Raw genomic sequence first — 24,652 nt, 5'->3', positions numbered from 1 at the left:
GTGATATATTCAGTTCAAAACTTCGCATTACCAAAATAACAAACATCGAAATGCTGAACACCGGATAATGAAGTTGTCTGACTCTACAGCTCGTGGTATGCCATGAGCTGCAAACCAGCGTTTCATTGCAATAATTACTTCTGCTGCCGTGCTGTTTTCGAAGTTCAGCAAAGTCTGTGTACCCGGAGTAGCTATCCACAATCACAATGTGTGGTTTTCCTTTGTAGTCAAACAAGTCCACAGCTACTCGTTCCCAGGGCCAAGTTGGGAACTTTTTTCGGGATGAGTGGCTCGATCCTTCGGCGGTCTCTTGTGTGACGATTCACACACACAACACGCCTGGAAGTGATCTCTGATGTCGTTTGGCATTCCTGGCCAGTATACCGTCTGTCGTGCACGTTTGAGGCTACTGTTGATCCCAAGGTGTTCAGAGTGTGCTGCTTGTAGACCCCTGTGTTTCCACGTCTTTTGGATAGCTATGCGGTCACCACGGAACAGCAAGCCTTCGTAAGCTGATAGCTCGTCATGCACTGGTGAGAATAGTTTTTGTGTTTCCGTCATTCTTGCCGTTGGAGGCCATCCATTCTTTACTGACTGAATTACGCTTTGCAGAGCTTCGTCTTGTTTGATTGATGTTCTGAGTTCTCTGAAAGTTTCTTCCGACATCGGCAACATGGCTAGTACCTCCAAGTCTTCGGTACAAGTGTTGGCGCTCTCATCAGTTTCGCAGTCACGGCTTAGGAGGTCTGCGATGTGAAGATCTTTCCCTCTCTTGTATACAATCTTGGGTGCGTAGTGTTGTATGTCAAAGAGGAGTCTCTGCAATCGAGGTGGTGCAAGTTCCCAGTGGTTTCTTACTGATGCTTTCAAGAGGACGATGATCAGTTTCTATGGTCAGTGGTCGCCCATAGATGTAGGAGTGGAATTTCTTGCAGCCGTATCGCATTGCCAAGGCCTCCTTTTCTATCTGTGGATAGTTCATCTGAGCTGGAGTTAGTGTGGCTAATGCGTAGGCCGAGTGCTTTCCATCCTCCATGAGCACTGCGCCTAGTGCTTTTGAGCTGGCGTGCACTGGTAGTCAGCTCTCCACTGACGTCGTAGTACTGTAAGCTTGGGCCTTCTTCGAGGTCCTTCTTGATCACTTGAAGTGCGGTGCTCTGCTCTTCTGTCCAAAGCCATGATGTGTCTTGCTTCAGCAACTTTCTCAGTGGGACTACTTTCTGTGCTAGGTTGGGTATGAACTTCTGCAGGTATTGCAGCATGCCAAGGAGACGTTGTAGTTCAACCTTGTTTTTTGGTTCTTTGATTTTCTCGATAGCTTCAACCTTTTCCTTGTCTATTTCAAGGCCTTTGTCTGTTAGGACGTGTCCTAGAAACTTGACTCTTGCTTGGTTGTAGACACATTTCTGTTGGATGAGTTTGGCACCTGCTTGTCGGAGTCTTTCCAAGATTGCTTCGGTGTGTTTGTTCAGCTCCTCCATCGTCTTGGCATATATGAGTATGTCATCCATGGAGTTTGCGACATTCGGGAGCCTTTCAGGATTTCTGTGATCACTTGTTGAAATACCTCGGACGCCGTTGCTATTCTAAAAAGAACACGTAGGAAGGTGTATCTCCCCCATGACGTGCTAAACGCCAGGTATTTCTGGGTCTTCTCGGACACCGTTAGTTGCCAAAAGCACTTCAAGTCGAGCAGCGTGAAGACTTCGGATCGATTGACTTGTGCTGCGATTTCTTCCAGCGTCTTGATGTTTTCTGAGTAGAATCTTGTTGAGATCTGTTGGGTCTAGACAAATTCTTAGCTTGCCTTTCTGCTTGACTACGACCATCTATCTGACTGCAGAAAGGAGTTGATTGTTTGTTTTCTTGATGATTCCACCGTCCTCCATGTTGTCCAGTTCTTTCTTGAGTTGACGTCCTCCATGATGGCGAATGGCACTTTTCTCGGTGGTCTGTTTCCTCCACGTTCTGCATTCTACTTTAGGTCTGCATCGTAGACGAACCCTTTTACGCATCCCAGGCCTGTGTACAGGTTTCCTTCTTCTTGCTCTTCTAGCAGATGCACACGCTTCACCAGGATGAGCGTTTCGCATGCGTTTCTCCCTACGATGGGTGCTGCGTGTCCGACCACGACGAACTTGATCTTGACCGACTTGTCCCGGAACTTGCACGGAGCAATGCACTCGCCGGTGACGTCAAGTCTGTGTTGGGTGTAGGAGACGATGCGTTTCACTGGTGATTGTCTTGCCTTGAGGTTGAGATTGTTTGCAATGCCGACCGGTAGCACATTGCACTGTGCTCCGGTGTCCAACTTCATTTTTACCGTCTTTCCTCAAGGGAATGAGATGCCAAGAGCCAAACTAACTGTTCATTAAAAGTTTTTTCTCTCTCTCTCGTACCAGTCCTCACTTGTGTTGTCCTTTTTCTTCTGGATTTCTGAGACAAACATTTCTTCATCAGAGTCTGCATTCAACGTCGTGAACTTTTTTTGTTTCCTTTTGCCTGTTCTGCAGACTGCTGCAAAGTGCCCGGTTCAGCTGCAGGTATAGCCTTCTTCGATAAAGTGGGTTCAAAATATCGGTTAATTTCATCTGCAACGATATTTCAAATTTTATATAAAAAATTCTGTGAAAATAAAATAAACTAAACTTATGCCCGTCATAGCCCATGTATAGGGAGGGCTATACCCGCATAGTGTTTGGTAAGAGAGAAATATAATAACTCATGAGTTACAAGACTCTGAAGATGTCACCAGATTGTCAAAGAGACGATGTTTGTCATTTTTTACCTCAATAAACAAAAATACAAAAGTATCTTCCTTTGTACTAAAAAATAGCCGAAATAACATACAAGATCACAAAAAAATACTGAGTTTTGTATGCTTTCCGTATTCATACCAGAGCATAGAACGGGGTAGAAAAATCATGGAGTAAAAAACAGATTTTCACCCTGCTCCACTCAATATGTTTTTGTGAAGCAAAATATATATATTTTTTTAATTTTGAAGTGGTTTTGTTCTTTCCAGAAATGGGGCAATTACATATATTTGTTTTTAGAAAAAATCGAAAGACGCACAACGACAAGTCTGTTCGATTTCAAATGAAACCACCCATATATATATAGTTTTTTTTTTTTTTTTTTTTATTCTTACACATTTGTTTAAAAAATACCGCGAAAGCTACACTAATGCGGTTTGTGCAGGTGGGTTATACGGCCAGGTGGACATTATGTGAGTGGCTAATCTATACGATAAGTTGCTAATTAATTAAAATTCGTTAATTAACTTTTTAATTAGTGGAAATAGACATACGGTTTCAATTTGAAACTTGTAAAGCATCGTCGAAAACCACTAAATCAACTATTTTTAGCAAGATATAACGCCGGGGCAGCATTTTACGGCGTTCTGTAAAAACGCTCCATTTGGACGCGTTTCTAGATTTCGGTTTCTTATCGGAGCGCATCTACGCGCCCGCGATCCTCGGTGGTCGCGGCGCGAAGCCACCTCCTCGCCTCCCTCGTAGAATGGAGGGAAGTACGGCGCACGTGTGTTTCGCGTCTCAGCCACTGGGGAGCAGGGGCCGCGGGGGCAGTGATGCGCTCCGATAAGAAACCAAAATCTAGAAATGCGTCCAAATGGAACGCTTTTAAAGAACGCCGTAAAATGCTTCCCCGGCGTTATATCCTTCCAAAAATATTTGATCTAGTGGTTTTCGATGATGCTCAGCAAGTTCCTAATTGGAACTGTATGTCTATTTCCACTAATTAAAAAGTTAATTAACGAATTTTAATTAATTAGCCGACTTATCGCTAAGATTAGCCACCCACATAATGTCCGCCTGGCCGTATAACCCACTTGCACAAACCGCATTAGTGTAGCTTTAACGGTATTTTTTTAACAAATGTGTAAGAATAAAAAAAAAAAACACCCTGTATATATATATATATTTCTCAGGTTGTTTAGCAAGGTATATCGCAAAATCGAAATACCTCGAGAGGAGGAGGAGGAAAGGAGGGGAGGAGAAGACAGAGATGACGAGCAGGGGCATACCCTACCCTCTTCCTCCTCAAGGGCTGCGCTCGAATTCGGCGTTACAGGGAGTTGAAAACGTCTCAATTTTTATGCCCGGTGTCGACACTGTAGATGACGTTGGGTTGGTCGCTGTTGATGACATCGATTCCAGATCGGTGACGAACTCAGGCGCGTCGGAAGCATCAAGTTGCTGGTGATCGTTGCCCACCTTACTGGGTTTTCTAAACCGAGTGCAATGTCTTCCCGTATTGAAAATCACAGTTGCGAGGATGCCGTCGACGTCCCACTCACGACGCCGCCAAAGCGGCCGCAGCCTTGGTCCTGGGAGCCGCCATTTTTTAAACGTGCTCGTCTTGGCTTTAGCCAACTTCTAATCACGAATACTCTTTGGAGGAGCGCAGACTCTTCGCATATGCACGCAATTTCCAAAAAAAATATTTCACGCAAAGCGCAAAACGTGGTTAGCGTTCTGCACATGCGCAGTGGTGACGACGCCATTTTTTATGTACGCAAGGCTTTAGCGTGCGCTATTCTAACACTCCCTATCACGGCCGCGACCTAGCATCTTATCCTCACCACAGCCTCTCCAGACGCGGGGAGGTGCTAAGAGCTCATAGGTTGTCAGCAATCGTACTCCGGTGCCCTAAGTGCTTCTCAAAAGCGGAAACAAGTGGCCATGTTTGCAGGCAGCTGGCTAACGTGCACAGACATTTCCTAGACAGTGAATGCCCTCGTTTTGGTCTCGCTCTCAGTTGCAGAGTCAGTTAATAACAGGTACCTTACTAAGTCAAATGTTTTGCAAAAGAATCTGAAACGCATGGAAAGCTGCAACAATTATCACTGGAACAATGAATCGCGTGGAAAGGGGGTTTATATCCTTATCGACCAATTCGGCGTCATAAAATTGTAATTTCTAATCGTTCATATGGGTACTCTAATCACGCAATCTGACACTTTCGAAAGACGATATAACTTCAAAAACATGTTCATGAGCGAAAATAATATATCTATTTTATTGCACACAGTCTCACAAGAATCATCCTTAACACTAAAATGAAACACAGCCTTGGAAAATTCACCTCAAACTGTCAATTCCGTAAAAAAAAAAAAAAAAAAAAAAAGAAGGCACATCAACTCACAATGTCGCAAACTTTGAGGTAAGACACAATCTTGAGCATGCACACTTCGTCCAAGTCCCCCAGCTGCAACCCGGTCTTGCCGTCAGCTTCGCAGTGCATTCTCTCCTTGACGACGCCAGCCACGACGAAGAAGTGGCAGGCAATGAAGGTGGAGGCCGACCGAACCATACGAACAACGTCCAAGTCACTGGTATTCTCAGTCTCCTTCAGGGCACGAAACAGTCCTGGACTCCGCTCGTAATCTTGGAACACTTCTGCCGCCCGCTTGTTCGCGGCCGGCGCCAGCACGAAGCGCGCGGCTCGATTCAGAGCACACAGGTTGCGTTGAACTGTGAGACGGTAGTCGGATGCAAACTCGATGATGCTGTAACTCGCGAAGACCCTCAGATTAGCCTTAAGTAAGTACCTGTTTGTTTTAATCGCGTTGGAGAAAAGAGTGCACGCCTGCATCCACTCAGCCACAACGAACATCAACTCGTCATCATCTCTGTCTACCAGAACCTCAATGTCCAATTCAAGACAACTTAGATGATTATTTTTCTCCACGACCACAGCCAGGTGCTTGAGGATGTTCGGTTTACTTTCGATGAAGACAAGTTGCAAGCTTTGGATGGACGAGTTCCGAACAAGGCCTTCGCAGAGCAACTGCAGATGGGACTCGTCATCGTAATCTTCCAAGCAGAGTGTGGAAATCTGAACAACCTCGAGCGTCTTGCTGCAAGCAAAAAGTCTCCCCAGATGACGGGAAACAAGTTCCCCGAAGGGATAATAGCCCGTCAGAGAGAAGGAGGTGAGAGACTCATTAGGACATAAGAATGTGAGGAGCTCCACAAGTCCGTCATATCTGTAGAGATTTTGGTACATCGGATATAAAACCTCGAGAGCAGTCGGATTTGCGCCGATGCTTATAGTGCGTGCAAGATCGCGGCAGCAGTGGCCATACCAGGTCGTGACTAAACGTTCCAAGGCCCAAGGTTGAAGGGCTGCCACTTCGACAAGCCGCTGTTCCTCTTCGTGCGTGGAAATATCGTCGACATGAAGCGAACAAAGTGTCGTGTTCAGCCTGAGCGCCTCCACAAGTCGCAGAATTGACTCGGCGTGCTTGGTAGAAATGTGCAGATGCTTTAACGTTCTATTCGACAAAATGCCTTCCACCAATGAACAAGCGTCCACATAAGAGAAATATGCCGATAAACAGAGCTCGATTAAGGTTTCATTAACCATGAGCACTCTGGAGAATCGTTCAATGGCAAGGTTGCCAAAGTTCTCCAGAGAAAGAATTTTCAGCGTTGAATTTGTGCAGAGAGAATCGGCAATGTGGGTGGCATCACCACCACGCATCGACAGCTCCAAAACATCAAGAGGAGTGTTTTTTTCAAGAACAGATGCCACCCCAGCTTCTACATTTCCAGTACCGGACGAGACCTCGGACAGAATTAGATGAGTTAAGGTCCTGTTGTTGGCCATAAAGTCGATGAACACTGCGACGTCCATCTCCAAGGAACTAAGCTCCAGCAATCTCAAGCAAGAACAGAACTTCAAGCTAGTAAAAAGACTTTCTGCCGTCACAGCAGCACATCCTAGCTTCAAACTGGTGAGATGGCAGCCATTAACCCGAAGGGTCTCGTGGAGGTAATCTGGGATCCTGGGCTTGATCGTACATGCCACCTCTCGTAGGGTACTAACGTTCGGAGCGGTGTCCAGTACACAACATCGTCCTTCTCTGTCAAGACTGGAAACCACGTCAATCGAATGCAGTCCCTTCGCCACCTCCAGCGACAGCTTCAGCAAAGCGGGCCAATAGATCTCTTTCAGAAGAGGATACACGTCGCTGAGGACCAACCTCTGGAGGCAGCGATGCGAGCTGAAAAGCCGGTAGAACACACACGCAGACTCCAGCATGAGACCTTCATCGCCGTAAACTTCTGAGTAAGACAGCTGAAAGGTTATGCACGCCAAGCTGCCTAGCTTGTCTTCATAGAGTCCAATTCCACCCTGGAATAAGATGGCGTTCCACGGATCCAACGAATCCAGGAGCCAACAGGCGGAGCAGCCTGGGTTCGCTGAGCAAGAAGCGTCTATGTCTGCTCCGTTCTCATGAAGTTCAGTCTTGACGTTGTTGATATGATACTCGACATTACAGGGCTTCATATAGTCTTGATGTGATCGAATGCAGGCAATGAAATCATGGAAAGGCTCATCGTGTTCCACGCTCCCCATTGCAATGCCCTGGAAAGAACAAGGAGGGCATGGCATAAAGGACTGCTCCATCCAGAGAAAAATAGAAAACGTTTTCTAGTTTCGACGCGCAGAATACCGATCGTCACAAGAAATCCAGACGAAAACCCAAACATCTCAATATCACGGCTACAAGCCGAGAAAGCAGCTAGTAGCATTTTGGTTACATTGTCGACAGGATGCCGCGACTATGAACGGTTGACCGACAAGTCACATTTTTCGCTCAACCACTAAATGGCTTGATGTGCAAAGTTCAAGAGTCTGGTGGCCCAGCATGGCCCAGCGTACCAAGCTCACTCGCGACGCTGGATACAGTGTAGTGTACAGCAATGTTTCCTCTTCTCATGGCCAGGCTTTCCTCCTCATCCACTTCTTAACAGCTGGAAAACTTGATTTTTGTTCATGTAGCCCGATGAGGCATGACTACTTTGTTGTTTAGTACAAAAATTAATACATAAAGTGTCTTCAAGAAATAACGGTGGAATGAAGCTTCCTCCGAGCAGCCAGCATAGAATGGAAAAGTATGCGATGCACGACACTTCTCGCTCTCGCGGTACTCATGTTACCATTCCCCGTTGTCCCTCAGTACGAGCAAGTTCATTGGCCCAATGGGAAGTTATCAGTACAATGCACCAGCTAGTGAGGAAGTAGCTTCACAACCTTGGACTTCTACTGCGTTTTCTGCGTTCTATATCAGTCGTCAAAATGAATGGCCGTCCGCTACTGCGCAAGAATGAGAATCGCTGTATAGCCCACGGGAAACAACAAACAATAGTGAGAACTATTAATTTGGTTTTTAATGCCTAAAAGGCATTTATTACTATTGCTACTATCCATCCCTCTCCACAGTCATGAGCTGAGCGCTTCCTTCAACTTTGAACATCGCAAACTCTAAGGTATGATACTACTTTGAGGAGGCATGCCTCGTTGAGGTCCGTCAATTGTAACGCAGCTGTCTTGGCCCGTTCGCACTGCAGTGTCCGCTTGACGACTGCGGTCACAATGAAGAAGTGGCGAGCGATGAAGTTCGCCGCTGACCGAACCAAACTGGCTGCTTCCTTGTCCGACATTATTTTCGCCTCTTTCAGCTTGTGGAAGAGTACAGGACTGCGGTGGTACTTCTGAAACGTCGCTGCCGCCTGCTTGTCTGTAGACGGTGTCAACGCAAACCGAACAGCCCTGCTGACACTCGAGAGATTGCGCAAAACCGTAAGCGTCAGATCAGGAGTGTAGTTGACGGAGCAATCGTAATCTTTCACTTTGACGTCAGCTTCGAGTAAGTAGTCGCTTCTTGAAATTGCCTCTGCGAGGACCCTACATTCAGCACTCCAATCCTTTGATAGCGACTTCGAAAGGTTGAAATCTAGGACTAATTCAACTTGAACTTGAAAGACTAGGGATGTTATGGACTTATTCTTCCCCAAAAGCGTTGCCATGTGTTGTAGAGCCGCGGGGTCAGACCCGCTTACGGTAATTCGCAGAGTGCGCACATGCGAATTTTGAGATAAGCCCTCGCAAATGAGCTGCAGGGTAGCCACATCTTTGCGGTCTTTAATCCAGAGCGACAGACTCTCGAGTGCATTATTACTAGCAAGAGCGAGACACAGCTTATGAGTGACACTTCTAGGAAGAAGGTTCGACGCACCCATCCTTAACGACAAGAACTTTACGGTCTGGTTTAAAGCAAGTGCCTCAAAAACTTCAGCAAGTCCATGGAACGTCGGAGAGTTGTGGTTGTTCTCATAGAGAAGGTTGAGTGAAGACATAGCTGCTCCTGATTGCAACGCATGGGCCAGATCAAAGCAGCATCCACCGTCCCAGACTGCAGTCAACCGTTCAAGGGCCCATGGTTCGAGCGCAGCTTGCATCAGGCGCCCTTGGTCACTCGAGGCACTAATCTGCCTAAGATGAAGAAACTCAAGTGTCGAGTTGTACCTAAGAGCTTCTACAAGACTTCGGTCTAAGGTACTACTACCCCAAAGACATAACTCCACCAGTGTTTCATTCGACCTAATAGCTTCGACCAACGCAGGAATGTCCTCGTCAGAACGGACATGGGCTAAATTCAGCTTGCGGAGTGTTCTGTTGATTCTGAGCATCCGTGCAAAAGGCGACATGTCTGTGATGCAAAACCCCTCCAAAGAAATTGAATCTAACGCAGTGTTCACTTCGAGAGACTCCGCAATAAGACTTGCACTTGAGTCGTACAACGACAGTTCAAGTTGTTTGAGAACAACGTTCCTGCGAAGGACAGATGCGATCCCCTCCTCAATGTAGTTCATATCGCCATTAAGGAGTTTGAGCGATAATTGAGCAATAGTTCTGTTGCTGGCCATGAGACTGAACAAAGGCCCAATATCGCGTATTTCATTGCCATCGAGTCGAAGAATCTTTAGTGAAGAGCACGACCCCAGAAAACCGAAAAAGCCTCCCGCTGACAGTTCAGCTTCTCCGAAGATCAAAACGAGTTCGGTTAGACGAGGACCAGAAGGCTGTAACATCCTGCAGAGGCTCGATTTGCTCGTAAACTTCGTGGTACACTTCAATTCCTGAAGAGTGGCAATCTCAGCAGCTGCCTCAAGGACACGGCACCTCCCCCGTTCGTCCGGAAGCGAGACTACCTCGAGTGAATGCAGCTCCCTTGAGACTGTTAGCGACAGTTGCAACACTGGAAACCAATACCACAAGCTCCTAAAGGAGTCCACATTTCCGATCGTCAGCCTACAGACGCAGTGATGAAGTCTGAAAAGCTGGTAGAAAAAACACATTGCCTCCAGAATGCCTTCATCATGGACTAAATGTTCTCCCTCCTTGTGCACATCAAGGGTTATGCAGGTCAAGCTTCCAGGCTTCTCTTCGCGAAGTCCAAACCCGCACCGGTACAAGATAGCGTTCCAGCGATCCAACGAGTCCACAAGCCAGCAGACAGAGTCAGCACTTGCCGTACAAGGAGCATCTGTGGTCACTTCACTGTTGCAGAGCATGGTCTGAATCTTGCTCATCAGGCGTTCTACGCCATGGGATTTCAGTCGTTCGAGTAGTGAGAGCTCCGCCATGAGCTCTAGGAAGGACCCACCTTCTTCGAAACTGGTCATGTTGATGAAGTCCTGAAAGACAATGGAAAAGGCCTGTGCTAAGTGACCAAGGTTGCTCAGAACGTTTGATACACCTTGGAATTTCCGTCTGCTTCCAGTTAGTAGCAATCACTGTAGCCTTCTGTCAGTTCCCATGGTCTCCTGAAGCCTCTGAACATGCAGGAATCGAAAATATCCTTAACTTAAACAGAGAGCAACTGATGGAAAGACGTGCTTTGGGATTTTTCAACGAACTTGTAGTTTCCCACAGTCGGTCCTACATCAATTTGATCTTACAACTGAAAATGTAGCAGACTTGAAATCGAATTACGAGCGGCGAGGTTATGATTACTGCCAGTTCTCAACAGGTGCAAACATTTAAAGGAACGGTGCATAAATTTAAAACATATTTTGAGTGTTCAGTAGCGAGTTGTAGTAAACCATTTACATTTTACACTCCGTTCTGAGGCGAGGTCATCAAATTGATTGTGCGCAGCCTGGTAAGCCACGATGCAAAACGGAATTCCTGAAACACGCTTTAGTAGATCGTGTTAACATATGCACTGATTCCGTCCAAACGTTGTGTTATTGTGGACTAGAAAGGGAGCTCTGACAGTCACGCATGCAAAGGGTCTCACAACACAGCCTACAGAGTGGAGAGAGCATTTTAATATTATAATAACAATAATAATAGTATTAATAATAATAGTTTATTTCTACCTCAAGAAATGGTACAGCAGAAGGAAAAAAGCCTCAATGTGACGCTTGACAAGCCCTGATCATGATGGGGTAGCAGCACCCTAGGCTATATGTGCAGAGTGTCGAACCGGAACCGAACCGAAAACCGGAACCGAACTGTTATTTTTAACCGAAGCTGAGCTGAACCGAACCAAAATCTTCGCCGCCATCTTGGAACTGAACCGGAGCTGAACCGGAAAAAATACAACGGTAACCGGTTCAAAACAGTTCACGGTAATTTTTTTTTGTATTACAAAATGAATATTTTAGAAATTAAAATTGGCATCTGCATTTCTATGCAGTGATCAAATTGTCATATACCGAACTGCAATGTATGAGAAATTGTGGGTTTTCATGGCACCTTTGTATTGGCATCATGATTAATCATACGTCACGTGGTCACGTAATGTCACGGTGCCAAAATATGCTGTCAAGTAATGCGTCACGTCACGTGGCCAGTCACGCGACTCTCTACATCAAATCGACCTGAATTGAGAACATCACTAGATTTAATCTAGCGATGATTTCTAGAACATCACTAGATTTACAGCAGAAGAAAAAAAGCCTCAATGGTTGACAAGTCCTGATCATGATGGGGCAGCAGAAATACGGGTTATAAGAGAGAGGCGTTGCAGATGTTCACCACGCAGACACTCGTGGACAAGAGTGTGCGAGCGAGGGTAGGACGGCAAGAGTAGCTCGGAATCGCTCTGCAGCGCAGAGTGCAGTTGTGGCACAGCTCTCAGCTGACCTGATGCCATGGATGACGGAGATAATGAGGCATAAAGCTTGGATGTCGGAACCGCTCTCGGCCACATGCAGAAGCGAGCGATCGCCACTCCTTCCCAATCCAACTCATCAGAGTTGTGTAAGCGTGTCACAAAACAGCATACGCAGCGCTACTAGCAAGTAGCTGTTTTTAGAATTTTTCGACTACTAAATTGCCCAATGTGAATGCGTATGCAGATGATCCGCCTTCCATCTGAGAAGCGGAAATGGCAAGCGTGACACGCTCAGCGGAGTGCACGGAGGACCGCAGCAGCACTAGAACCGCAAAAAGTGCATCCCGACTTTCACATACGAGAGGCAGCATGCAAGCGCCTCTCACACGTCTCCTACAACAATTCTACTAAAAGCAAAGCTCCTAAAGCACGCCGAATAAAAGCAGAACCCTTAAAGCACATCTTTCAACAACACTAGAGCTGCCTCTGTATATTGCAGTACACATCAAATAATTGCCTTTTTTCTTAATTGCTTAACTACCAATCACAAGTGTGTGCATTAACCCGCTCTGGGGGAGTTATTTTTTTCTATAGCAGGCGTGCGCTGCGGCGAAGCAGATCCGCAAAATCTAAATGTCAATTAAATGTCAATTCTGCGGGTTTCGCTTCACTGCAGTGTACCAGTGCGCGGCAAAGAAGCACACTCAACGGAGCTCACTAACCCGCCCGAACATAGGCCATGCAGCCAATGAGAAATATCGGGAAACTTCAGAGTGCTGTCGATGTTTGGTACAAAGCTTAAATGGAACGGTAGATTATTCAATGCGACAACCAAAATTTTATCAGAAGATTATACAATGCAACATTAAAAAATTTAGTGAGAATCCTGCAGTAACGATCCGGCAGCATGGCGGAGTCTGATCTTTTAGATTCAGTATAAATGGGGCAAAATTAACTTTTGGTGTAATATTGCTGCGAATTCCTCGCCTTTTAAAGAACACTGTGGCTAGCGTTACGTCCGGACGGAGCACTGAAACGCGTATTCGCAACTCCAGCGCGCCGCTCGCCCTCCCGCGGACGAACGGAGAACCAGAGGAGCGGGGACGGCAGCGGCGGCGGCGGCGCGGAAACGGTGGCAGGGACGGTCGGCTTTGATGCGTGAAGCCGTTTTAACGTAAAAAGTGAGCGCTTTAAAAAAGGAATTCTTGTGCTCCGCCTTGCAACAGCCTTGCACAAAGGACCGGGAGATCTAATTTCATTAGGGACTTTTCGTGTATCGCATATGCCGCGGATTTCTGGTCTTGTGCATGGCCGCCAGCTCAATCTGTGCTTAACGTGACGGAAAACGCTCCCGCTAATAATGAAGAACTCTATAGTACGGTCTACGAAAAGTCTATTCTTTGCCATAGCTAGGAGAAAACTCGTCGCGCAACGGTATGTCGAGCAATACAAATCGGGAATGGGTTTGCGTTTAAGGCCGTTCCAAGGAACATGACCATTTATTCCAAGCACTTTTAAAAGACAGAATACCCGTACTTGCTTTCGGGTAATTACAAAGCAGAAAAAGAAATGTTCGAAGCATTTTAAGCGCGCCTGTGTTAGCCAGCCGTTTGTGACGAGAGCTTAGAACCCGCAGTTTTGGCCAGGGGGACCGCAATGTTGCAAATAACACGGTACAAAAAATGTACGGTATATTAAAATATTTTTTTGACAGAGCAATAAATAAAACCCCTAAACATGCCGATTATGTTAATAGACAGTTTTTGCATAGCGTACGACACCACTAAACTTCAGTTGGGCGTACAGCGCACTGACGTTCAACTGGCGCTACCAACTTTCACGAGCGGCTTGATAGCCGAGCTGTGCAACTTATTAAAATAGCTTAAGTAGGTGTAAATGACTGTAAAAAAAAAAAAAAAGAAGAAAGTAATCGGGGTTTTCTTGGCCCTACTGCAAAACCGTGGTGTTTTTTTGTTTTGTTTTTCGGTACTCTTTGATACGTACTTTAGCTGTTTAATATCTTATATAGCGCCGTCATCAAGCCTTTCGTAAAAGTTCGGGCCCTCAGTTTGACGTCAGTGGGCTGCACGGCGAACTGAAGTTTTGGAGTGTCGTATATGTGACAAAGGGTGTAAGGACTACAAGATTTCTTTTTTTTCTTTCTTTTTTTTCTTTTTTAGAGTGATGAGCACGGCGACGCTTCTGGCGCGCACTGAAAATTGTGCTTCAAAGGCGCAGCGCGAGCTGGCGGTTGTAATGCTACACCGCATGGTAGACTGCGGTAATAAACTTTATATCAATAACCATAGAGCAGTTTGATTACGTGTTGCAATACACTAAAACTGAGACGGCAAGCAGCGATTTGAGAGGCTGTGACGCGAAGACATCAATACTGTGTATTGCTGCTCTTCCGAAGCTTGACGGTCACCGTTCGCAACTCTCTTTTTAGAGCACTAATGGCCAGGCAAAGCGCAAGCATATCTTCATCCCCTTCGAAAATATTCTGCCACAAACAGTAACGTGGCCGGTGCCTAAAACGCGCTCGCTCACCACAAAGCTTCGCACTTTGAGGCTTCTGCAACTTTTAAATAACAGCATGCTCGTTTTCTTAACGTGCATCAGCATCTCCGTCACCTGTAATATGATCCCTCTCTAACCGCTTTGCATTTGTAGACAAATAAATCATTTTTAGCGCGCTGAACAGCGTCAGCTAGCAGGCGCATGGGATATCCCGGAGAATCTATCCCCGTCTCTTCCGCCATCTTGGAACTACCGACCCGCCACCTATAGGGCGTTGGAGTTGCGAATACCTAGCCCTCCCCCCGCCCTCCTCTCTCTCCCCCGTGAACCTAGGGAAGGCGAAGATTTGGACGCAACTTGGGTTACGTCGGACGTAACGCTAGACACTTCGTTTTAAAAAAAAAATGTAGCAGAGTAAGCACTTTGGCCTAAAGTTACTGGATCCTGGGAAAGCAACATCATGCCAACTCTGCCTGCTAGCTGGACACGAAGATACTAGCATATAGACGACCAAAACTTCGCAAGGCGATTGGCTGATCGGTCTCTGTTGCCATGGCAATTGCCATTTTGGTTCTTTCGAACCTTCGAAAGGCTTCTTTTCATTGTTTGAAGCCAGAAAAGCCTAAGCCAAAGCGCTATAGCAAAGATGCACCTACATACTTCCGGAGAGAAACTGAGCCCATCGCCGTCTGCGATACCTTGTGTACCAGAAAAAAAGTACCAGGTGAATAAGCCGGTTGTGAAGACTATAAGAATGCTATGGTTTTGACTCAAACTCGCTGGAGGTGCCAGGCAAGAACCGGGTAAGCCTGATAGCGCTGCTCAAGGGTACTTGAGCGGTGGAGATGAGGAGGTGGAGGGCAAAAGCATGAACAAAACCTTCCCTGGAGGTGTACTAGGCAGAGAAGGAGACCACAGAAAATGAGCCGTGGTAAGACAATTGGGCACACTAATAATAATTGGGGTTGTGGGGATATTTATACAGCGTGTAGTTGGTCTGCCATTAAAGTTGCGACGAGTCACACGCTGTAGATGAGCAATTTAGCCAGTGCAGTACAACCGCTAGCCTGGGGTCTTTAACGTGCACCACGCAGTAGTGATACACGACCGCAAGCCGGTACGATGTTCATCCAGATCGAAACGGGCAGGGGTGGGGCTCGAACCCAGGATCCCTGGGTTCTGCAGCGCGAGCTTTCGCTCCACGCGCGTCGAGCTGGGTGTGCGCTTCAGCCCACTCGGCCACCGATCCCCCTTATTGGGCACACTGTGGACTCCTTACAGAGGATCGAAGGGTGGGCTGCTACTGGCACGTAAAGGTGGAAGAAAGAAACTAAAAGCGTGAGAGAAGAAACGTGAAAGAGGAAAGGAAACGAGCAACGTTTTGGGCGCACGCCCTTCATCAGACTACGACACAGAGTGACCTTGGGAACCCGAGTCTGGAGAGCCAGCTTTATGAAAGGAACCAGACAAGGCATGTGCACACTCTGGTCGGAACGGGGAGACGACAAAAGACTTAGTTCTGCAACGCCAGTGCATCCTTCAGAAAACCGTGATAACAGCGTTACCAGTTGTGATTGTGTTACGATGGGACTTCGTCGTCTTCATTTTGCAATAGGCAAGACGCGCGGCCTCACGCACTGTTCCTGATTGAGCTAGCGACATGTTCGCAGGGCTCGTAGCTCACCTCCGATCTCGGCAGTCTTCTCCTGTAAATAATATGTAAATAGACCACCACTGAATACTGGCGACGAGGATAAACCTGAATGGTTCAGCGAGGATGGCGCAAGGTCGAATTCCAGACTACACTCCCCGTACGAGTTGGACGTCCTGGAAGGAACGGCTCGAATTTTATTTCGAGGCCAACGACGTGACAGACCCGGCAAAGAAGCGAGCGCTACTCTTCAGCCTCTGTGGGGAGAAAACCTACGGCAAGGTTCGGGATTTACTTCACCCACAAGTGCCATCTGGGGTCTCCTACGACGACGTTATGCAACGTCTATCACGCCATTTCGAGTCTGGTCCATCGGAACTACTCGGGAGATGGCGATTTCACAAGCGTGATCAGGAGCCTCACGAAACCATTCCCGAATACGTCGATGCTCTGCGAGCTCTTGCAAAAGATTGCAACTTCGGCACAACAACGGTCACGACCGTGGCATCTGCCACGACAACCGCACAAGCGCCGAGCGGCTCCATTACCCAACAATCGGCAAGTGGCGCCGGGAGCACAATGCAGCAAGCGTCGGTGAACCAGATAGTAACATCTACAGTTCTTCCACTGGAAGTTATGCTACGCGACCGCTTCATATGTGGCCTTCGAGACGTTCACCTCCAGCAGCGATTACTCTCTGAAAGAGCCGTTACTTTCCAGAAAGCGTTTAATTTGGCTAAGGCAATGAAATCAACGACAACTCATCAGTCGAAAATGAGAGACGATGTCGACAAGATCCATCAAAACTCCTCCAAACAACGCGATTCTGGATCAACGGCAAAGCCAAAAAACCGGGCCCAAAATCGCTGCTGCAGGTGCAACAACGATAATCATCGACCGGAGGACTGCCGCTATCGCAACAGCACCTGCAATTACTGTAAAAAGATTGGACATCTTGAGAAGGCTTGTATCTCAAAGAAAAGACGAGGAGAAAGCAAGAAGACTCATCAAGTGAGTGAGTCGAGTGCTGAACATGATGCAGAACTTTACACCCTCTACAAAACGTATGAGGAATCACCAAGTCGACCCCACTTTCAGATTACCCTCACCATCGACGGTAAAACTTTGCAAATGGAAGTTGACTTGGGAGCTGCAATCACGCTCATCAGTGAAGTAACCTTTCGCAGACTATGGTCTAAAGGAACAGCGAAACTTCAGTCTGAAGAGAAGCAACTGTACACCTGGTCAGGGCAAAGGCTGCCAGTTCTCGGAAAAATTCCGGTAAACGTCCTGAAAACAACCGCCGCAAGAACGTAGCCAGTCCAACTTACTCTACGTGTTGTAAAAGGACAAGGAGGAAGTCTCCTCGGCAGGGACTGGTTTGCACCGTTGGGAATTTCCCTTTCTGGAGTGAACGCCGTGACCTCCACCTCACTGCGGAACGTCTTGGATAGATACCAAGATGTTTTCACCGAACTACAGAACGGTCACAAAGGGTCACCCATATCTATTCCAATGCAGCCGGACGCACCACCCAAGTTCCTGAAGTGCCGCCCAGTCCCATTCGCTATCCGGGATTCTGTGCTGAAGGAGCTGGATCGCTTGGAAGAACAAGGAATAATAGAACCTGTCCTATCTTCTCAGTGGGCAACTCCAGTAGTGGTAGTGAGGAAGAAGGATGGATCGCTAAGACTTTCCGGTGATTATCGTAGCACAGTCAACGCATCTGTCAAGCCTGGGACCTACCCACTGCCGACTGTACCAGAGCTCCTTACCACAATCAGTGGAGGAAAGCACTTTTCAAAGATTGACTTGGCGCAAGCCTACCAGCAGCTTCGACTCGATGAAGCTACGTCTGAGGTATTGTGCAGCAATACGATCAAGGGACTGTACCGCGTCAAGCGTTTACCCTTCGGCGTATCTGTAGCCCCGGCTATCTTTCAAAACTTTATGGACGTATGTCTTGCTGGGCTACCGGGCGTCGCCACATACCTTGACGACATCCTCATCACTGGCTCCACCAAGGACCAGCACTTAGAGCGACTCGAAGCAGTTCTACAACGTTTGAGTCAAGCTAACCTCAAGGTCAAGAAAGAAAAGTGCCATTTCGACATGTCGGAGGTTGAATTCCTCGGATACCGAGTTGATGCTGCAGGCATCCGGCCGACACAAGAAAAAGTCAAGGCGATTGTAGAAGCGCCAGAGCCAAAAGACAAGTCGGAACTGCAATCATTTCTTGGAATGATTGCCTTCCACAATCGGTTCCTCAGACATCGAGCAACTGTGGCCGAAAGCTTGCATCGCTTGCTCGACAAAAATGTGCCATGGAAATGAGAGTCCCGACATAAGAAGGACTACCAAGCGCTGAAGGACCTGCTCTCGTCAGCAGAGGTCCTGGCTCACTACAATACTGATAAGCCGCTCTTCTTGTTATGCGATGCCTCTCCCTACGGTGTAGGAGCCGTACCTGCCCAGCTAGACAACCAAGGCCGCGAAGCTCCCATTGCTTACGGGTCTAGAACGCTCGGTAAGAGTGAAAGGAACTATGCCCAGCTTGACAGAGAAGGGTTGGCCATAGTGTTCGGAGTTAAACACTTTCATCAGTATATTGCTGGAAGGTCCGTCACAATATACACTGACCACAAGCCCCTGCTAGGCATCCTCAACTCAGACAGGCAGATGCCACTGGTACTGTCCCCGAGGATGCCACGCTGGTGCCTGCATCTCCAAAACTAGGACTATAACCTGGTTTACCGACCCGGTGCACTCCATCAAAATGCGGATGCCCTGAGCCGTCTTCCACTGCCCAGCAACGTGGACGAACCACACGGTCCAGCAGACATCCTCATGATTGAGGCGCTCGAAACACCATCTCTCTCAGCAAAGGACATAGCCCGTCTTAGGGCAAAGGATCGACCCCCTCCTGGCGAAGGTCTACCAAGCCGTCCAGTCCGGAGCCTCCAAATGCTTGACCGGAAAACAGTTCGCAAGCTATATGAGGCAATTTACCAAGCTATCGACCCACAAGGGATGCGTCTTATGGGGATCACGTGTGGTTATTCCGAAGGAGGCACAGCCAGCAGCCATGAAACTCCTGCATGCAAACCATCCAGGAGTAAGAGCCGTGAAACGCTGTGCACGAAGTCATCTTTGGTGGCCTGACCTCGACAAAGAAATCGACAGGTGCGTCCAACTCTGCTGAAAGTGTCAGCAACAAGTACGTGCTCCTGTTCCAGCACCAAGTCCAACTTGGGAACGCCCTCAGGAGCCATGGAGTCTACTTCACATGGACTTCGCCGGTCCTTTTGAAGAAAAAATGCTTCTGATAGTTGTTGACGCGTATTCCAAATGGTTGCAAGTCCACATCTGCGCGTCAGCAACTGCTGCCACCGTCATTGACGCCCTCCGATCCATGTTCGCCACACTTGGCATCCCGAAAGTCGTCTGCAGCGACAATGGCACGCCATTCTTAGCCAAGGACACCAATCAATTCCTGCAAGCCCATAACATCCGGCACATCACAAGCGCCCCCTATCACCCGGCAACCAACGGCCAAGCCGAACGAATGGTTCGGGAAACAAAGGAGTCGCTCCGCAAACTTTCAGAAGGAAGTCTGAACTGCCGATTGGCACGGTTCTTGTATAAGCAACATACAACACCAAGCTCAACAACTGGGAAAACACCAGCAGAGTTGATGTTCGGACAATTGCTTTGCCCATTGGATTATATTCATCCGCGGGGTAAGGAAGGTGAAGAAGGCTACAAAGACGCTAAGTTCAGCAATTCACAAGCCGTCTTTATTAAGGGATTCGCGGGACAACCGAAATAGATAGAAGCTAAGGTGCTCCGTCAGGTTGGTTCCCGATCATTTGAAGTAACGACTTCAGATGGAAGAATACAAAGAAGACACATCGACGACATGCGAAGTCGGTTAGCCCAACATTCGGAACAATGCAGTTCAACATCGTCTCGAATTTCAAGTTATCCACTTTTCGACTCGGATCCCGATGAACAAAAAGGTGTATGTGCCTCAGGCCAGGCATCTTCAGAGACGGAATTCTCAACAGCGAACACATCTGGTGCGTTTTCACTTCCAGAGCCTACACCGATCATCAAGGGACAGGGCTCTGTTATGCCGAATACTGAACCGACATCAGAAAGTTCTCCTGGACCATCCTCCTCGTCTGTTCCGGTTCATCTACCCAGAACACGCCCCAAGCGCGTTACAAACAAACCAGTGCGTTTTCGAGACACTGATTAGTTTTATCGAGAAGGGGGAAGTGTTACGGTGGGACTTCGTCGTCTTCATTTTGCAATAGGCAAGACGCGCGGCCTCAGCACAGGCCACGCCTCACGCACTGTTCTTGATTGAGCTAGCGACATGTTCGCAGGGCTCGCAGCTCACCTCCGATCTCGGCAGTCTTCTCCTGTAAATAATATGTAAATAGACCACCACTGAATAGATTGGTTCCTGAAGCAGAAACAAGAAAGAGAAACGACAGGTGAGCTCTCGCTCGGCGCCAAAAGTAACAAAACGGCGACTGGAGGTCTGGTGGCGGAAGAGACGCGTAAGCAGGGGGAGGACAACAGTGCACTCCAGCAGAGGTGGTGGAAGGGACCAAAGAGGCAAATGGCTAGATCCAGAATAGACTACTTCCAAAAAGGCCTGCACGTAACACTGCGTGCACTGCATTGTGGTACTTCTCTGGCCATCAGAGGAGAGGCGCAGTTTCGGTTTCGATTGGCCCGTTGACAAAGAAATAAATCGCAGCACTGCATGAAAATGAAGTCAGTGCTCACTTGCATTGCAACCATCCATCTTCGTGAGAGCCCCCGTTACAAGACGGACCTCCAACGGCTGTAAGGACCTGCCTAATCTTAGCAATAGGAAGCAAGAGTATGTCAAGAGGGAGCCAAGCCAGCATCCTATCCGTATTGGTAGGTAACAGGCTCAGCAACAGTATTATAGATCTAAGGAAAGTATTCGAAAATGCAAGCGTTTAATTGTAACGGGAAGTCGCGAAGTGAGGCTAGAAAATCTAAACCAAAACTGTTGCCAATGGTATCCTAAGATGCTTTGCGTGGACGAATGAACGTGGGCGTTCGCTAAAACGCCATTCGATCAAGTGAGTGCCTCCTGTGGGGCCCTTTGGCCGCCAACACACTTCACTGGAGGTACCCACGTGTAAGAATATATAAACAAAAGAAAAATACACAACAAACACTGCTTAACGAAGGTACTTAAAACTCCGTTTCATACTTTGTGTACAGCGCTGTCAAAGCTGTTGGCATGGGCATGTGGCTTGACCTTGCGGTTCATTTGAACTTATTCCCGCACAAATGATGCGCTATGTGAAGCAACGCGCTCGCTTGCACCAGTGGCTTTGACACTGTTGCGCACCAAACATGAAACGCCATGCCGTATAGGCTCTGGGCAGGGTTCCAGAGAGCGCCATCGTGGCCAAATGAGGCAATACTGGGACGGCTAAAATCGGCAGCGCCGCCGGCATACCCTTGCGAGATTACGTTATTACCAACTCCCGAGAGTTCTGTTGTCGTGCGTTACACTACCCACTGTTTTGAGAACCTATCAAACGTTAAATATATAAATGTGCATCCGTGTGCGGTAGTGTCATTCTAGCATTAGGGAGTTTTAGTAGGTGCCTTCCTCGATAGGTAGAGACAACCCGAAACGGGAGCTAGCAGAACAAAATTGAACGTCATAATATTACGGCCAAATATAAGTAAAAACAAATAAACAAAGGTTAGTATTTTTTTACGTTGTTTTGCGCGCGCCTCAAGATAACAAAAGCGAAGACTTCCCTTCCCTTCGTTCCTTCCTTCCCTTCCCCCCCCTCCCCCCTCCCCCTCCCCCCCCCCCCCCCCCCCCCCCCCCAAATCGAGCTTCCTTCCTCTACAAAAGCGCACTGCAAAAGCGGAACTAAAAACGCCCCTCCCCCTCCCTCTCATCCTTACCCACCTTTTTTTCCAAGTGAACTCTTCCAACACTCTTCCCGCATTCATTTTGGTGATCAGCCTGTCTCCAGTCCTTTCGTCGCCGTGTTGAGGACGATTATTGTGTCCTAGGAATGTGTTTTTCGTGCAAGCTGGCTGTAGTTTGGACGGTGTCGTACGTAGTTGCTCGGCGGAAGCTGATGCTGGTTCTCGTCGATTGAATATGCTGTTCACTTTTACATAGAACAGAAATAAATGCCGCATGGATAACCTTTTCTCGAGGGGTAAGTACTTTGTTTCTTGGGCAGACTTTTCTCGCAGCAGGGATGCAGTTAAGATCGCATAGACACGAGTCGAAATAGAGCAATCACCTTGGGCAGCTACGCGATCATGCTAAAGGCGCAAACGACAGTCCGTTCTGCAATCGGCGAAGCGGAGAGAACGCTGACTTCGATTTTCGGTAACTACGATCAAACGTCCACAAAACGTCGTTCGATCAGGTTGTATCCGCGGAGCAGAGAGCAATGAGAGTGTCAAAAAACTAATCTAATTCTCAAAAAAAAAAAAAAAAAAAAAAAAGCGTCGAATTTAAAGGAAAGCTTATTTTACACGCTTCATGGCATTTACCATGCATTTACTCATTTCCCATCTCCGACGGCGTCGTATTTTTCCACGGTTTCGACGCAAACCTGCGGAGCTCTGCTAAGCTTCCAGGGTGGCGACAGTCCGGCACGCAACCGTGCCTACAGCTTCGGCGTTTGCTCTTCTGCAACATCCGATAGCAAAACGACCAAAAACGCACGAATCAACACCTTCAAATTGATGCGTGAACAAGCCCACGAACGAGCACGCACGCAGGCTGTCGAAAGGGCCTCCCTAGGTACGCCCAAGCAATTCGCAGTCCAAACGCTCTGCTGTAGGCTACGTTGGCGTGACCAAAACGCGTAGCAGCGACGCGTTTAATAGCAGTGTCTCGCGGCGGTCAGGTATTTAATAAAGGGGTTTTCGACATAAATAAAACCATAAATACGCACCACAACTGCCTCCCACGGCCAGTGACAGGTAAACAAAATAGTGTAATGCGCCCGCTTGCAGTGCCTCACGGGGGATGAAGCTCTCGGCAACTTCCGTCCGGCCGCGTATAATTATGACGTAGTCCGGTCTGACCAACTTTTTCCGATTGCCGCGCTCCCAGCGGGTGTGGCAGACGTTATTTTGTTTTAAATAAAAATGATTCATATAATTTATAATGTTAAATAACAATGCAGTTAGTTTGAAGGTATGACTAGCATTTAAGCTTGTTATCGTAACTTTCTTTTTCACTCTTTCCACTGATCTCTATTCAGTGGTCTGAGCGCGCTTTCTCTCTCTCCCAATGCGCGACAGACGCGATCCCGCGAGCTGTTTCTACGGGGCAGAGTAGCGCAATCCTTTGAACCCCGTGTTTTTCCGACAACATGGCCGACAGAGCGGCTCGGCGCGAGTCACGTGGTACTCAGGGGAGGCGGCCCGCCCTATGGGAGAATACATGGAGATCGATACAACACGGCTGATTAAAAAATGAACGGCGAGTTCACACTTTTCAAAACTAGTCTGTCGTGAAGTTAGTAAAGCACTAAACACTTTATCAAAGTTTTATAGCGAGTTCGTTTCACGGCACTCGTGCCCACGCGTGCCCACTCGCAGCGTGGAACGGGTTCGTTTCGGCCGGCACTCCACGAGTGGTTGCACTCTCCGAGTTCGTTTCAGCGCTGACCACTGTGGCGCTGACACCCCACGCGTGCATGCACTCGCTGCACCGAGAAAATCGGGAGTGCGCCAAAATGCAATCCCGTCATGCCTCGCTCCGGTGGGGCCGGCGAGGAGCGGGAGCAGACGACGAGGGTTCGTCTGCTACGATGTGTCGCAGAACCGAACGAGAAAAAAAGCAGATTTTCTGATAGAAATCGCGTCCCGCGGGCAACGAAATCAAACGCGGGCTTTAATTGTGAGCGTCTGCTATTTCAGGAAAGAAGCAATTGACAACCCGTGATTTATTTGCAGGTTTTAAATCGCTCTGTTGCCGTACAAACGCTGAAATATACCAGTGTGTAAAGAAATTCTCAGAACAAACGCAACAGCGGCCCCCGAGATATCTATCACCATACGTGTGCGGGTGAAAAATTTAACATTTTTCGACAAAACTCCCCCAGCGGAAACCTCCGACTGCCCAATAAGCATCAGAGAAAGCTAAAGATGGAGACTTTACCCGAGGATTGGGCAACATCATCATGTTTAACATTTACCTACGTCAGCTAACTTGCCCCGTCGTATTTTGTTCGAGAAAGCTCTCGTTCTCGACGCCCTCACCAAGGCTAATATCTAATCCACCTATAATGACGATCCAAATCGAAAGTCCCAGTTTTGCTGGATATTCCAACAGGCTAGTTTTAAGCCGTACCCTTTCTGTGGTTCACGTATAATACCATGCTCAAACGAATCAAGCTTCTGCTCGGACAGCATTTTCACTGTAAACGGTTATAAGAATTGAAAGATCGCAGCCAGCTGCTTTGTAGACAGCTGGTTGCGGAAATTTACGCCGTCTG

The 24,652-nt window shown here is 47.8% G+C and overlaps 1 protein-coding gene across 1 annotated transcript; it reads right to left on the bottom strand.

Moving 5' to 3' along the window:
• Positions 1-5,126: 5,126 nt before the first annotated feature.
• Positions 5,127-23,161, bottom strand: LOC120842241. The gene is given in 4 exon segments (XM_040213269.3): positions 5,127-5,288; positions 5,291-5,313; positions 5,315-7,398; positions 23,102-23,161. Coding segments are annotated over 3 exon segments (2,226 nt in total). The 5' UTR covers positions 7,390-7,398; positions 23,102-23,161; the 3' UTR covers positions 5,127-5,160.
• Between the last annotated feature and the right edge of the window lie 1,491 nt (positions 23,162-24,652).

This window comes from Ixodes scapularis, unplaced genomic scaffold (genome assembly GCF_016920785.2).
Source record: "Ixodes scapularis isolate PalLabHiFi unplaced genomic scaffold, ASM1692078v2 PGA_scaffold8__174_contigs__length_109621045, whole genome shotgun sequence".
Classification (NCBI taxonomy): domain Eukaryota; kingdom Metazoa; phylum Arthropoda; class Arachnida; order Ixodida; family Ixodidae; genus Ixodes; species Ixodes scapularis.
This window is presented reverse-complemented; position numbering and strand designations above follow the sequence as displayed.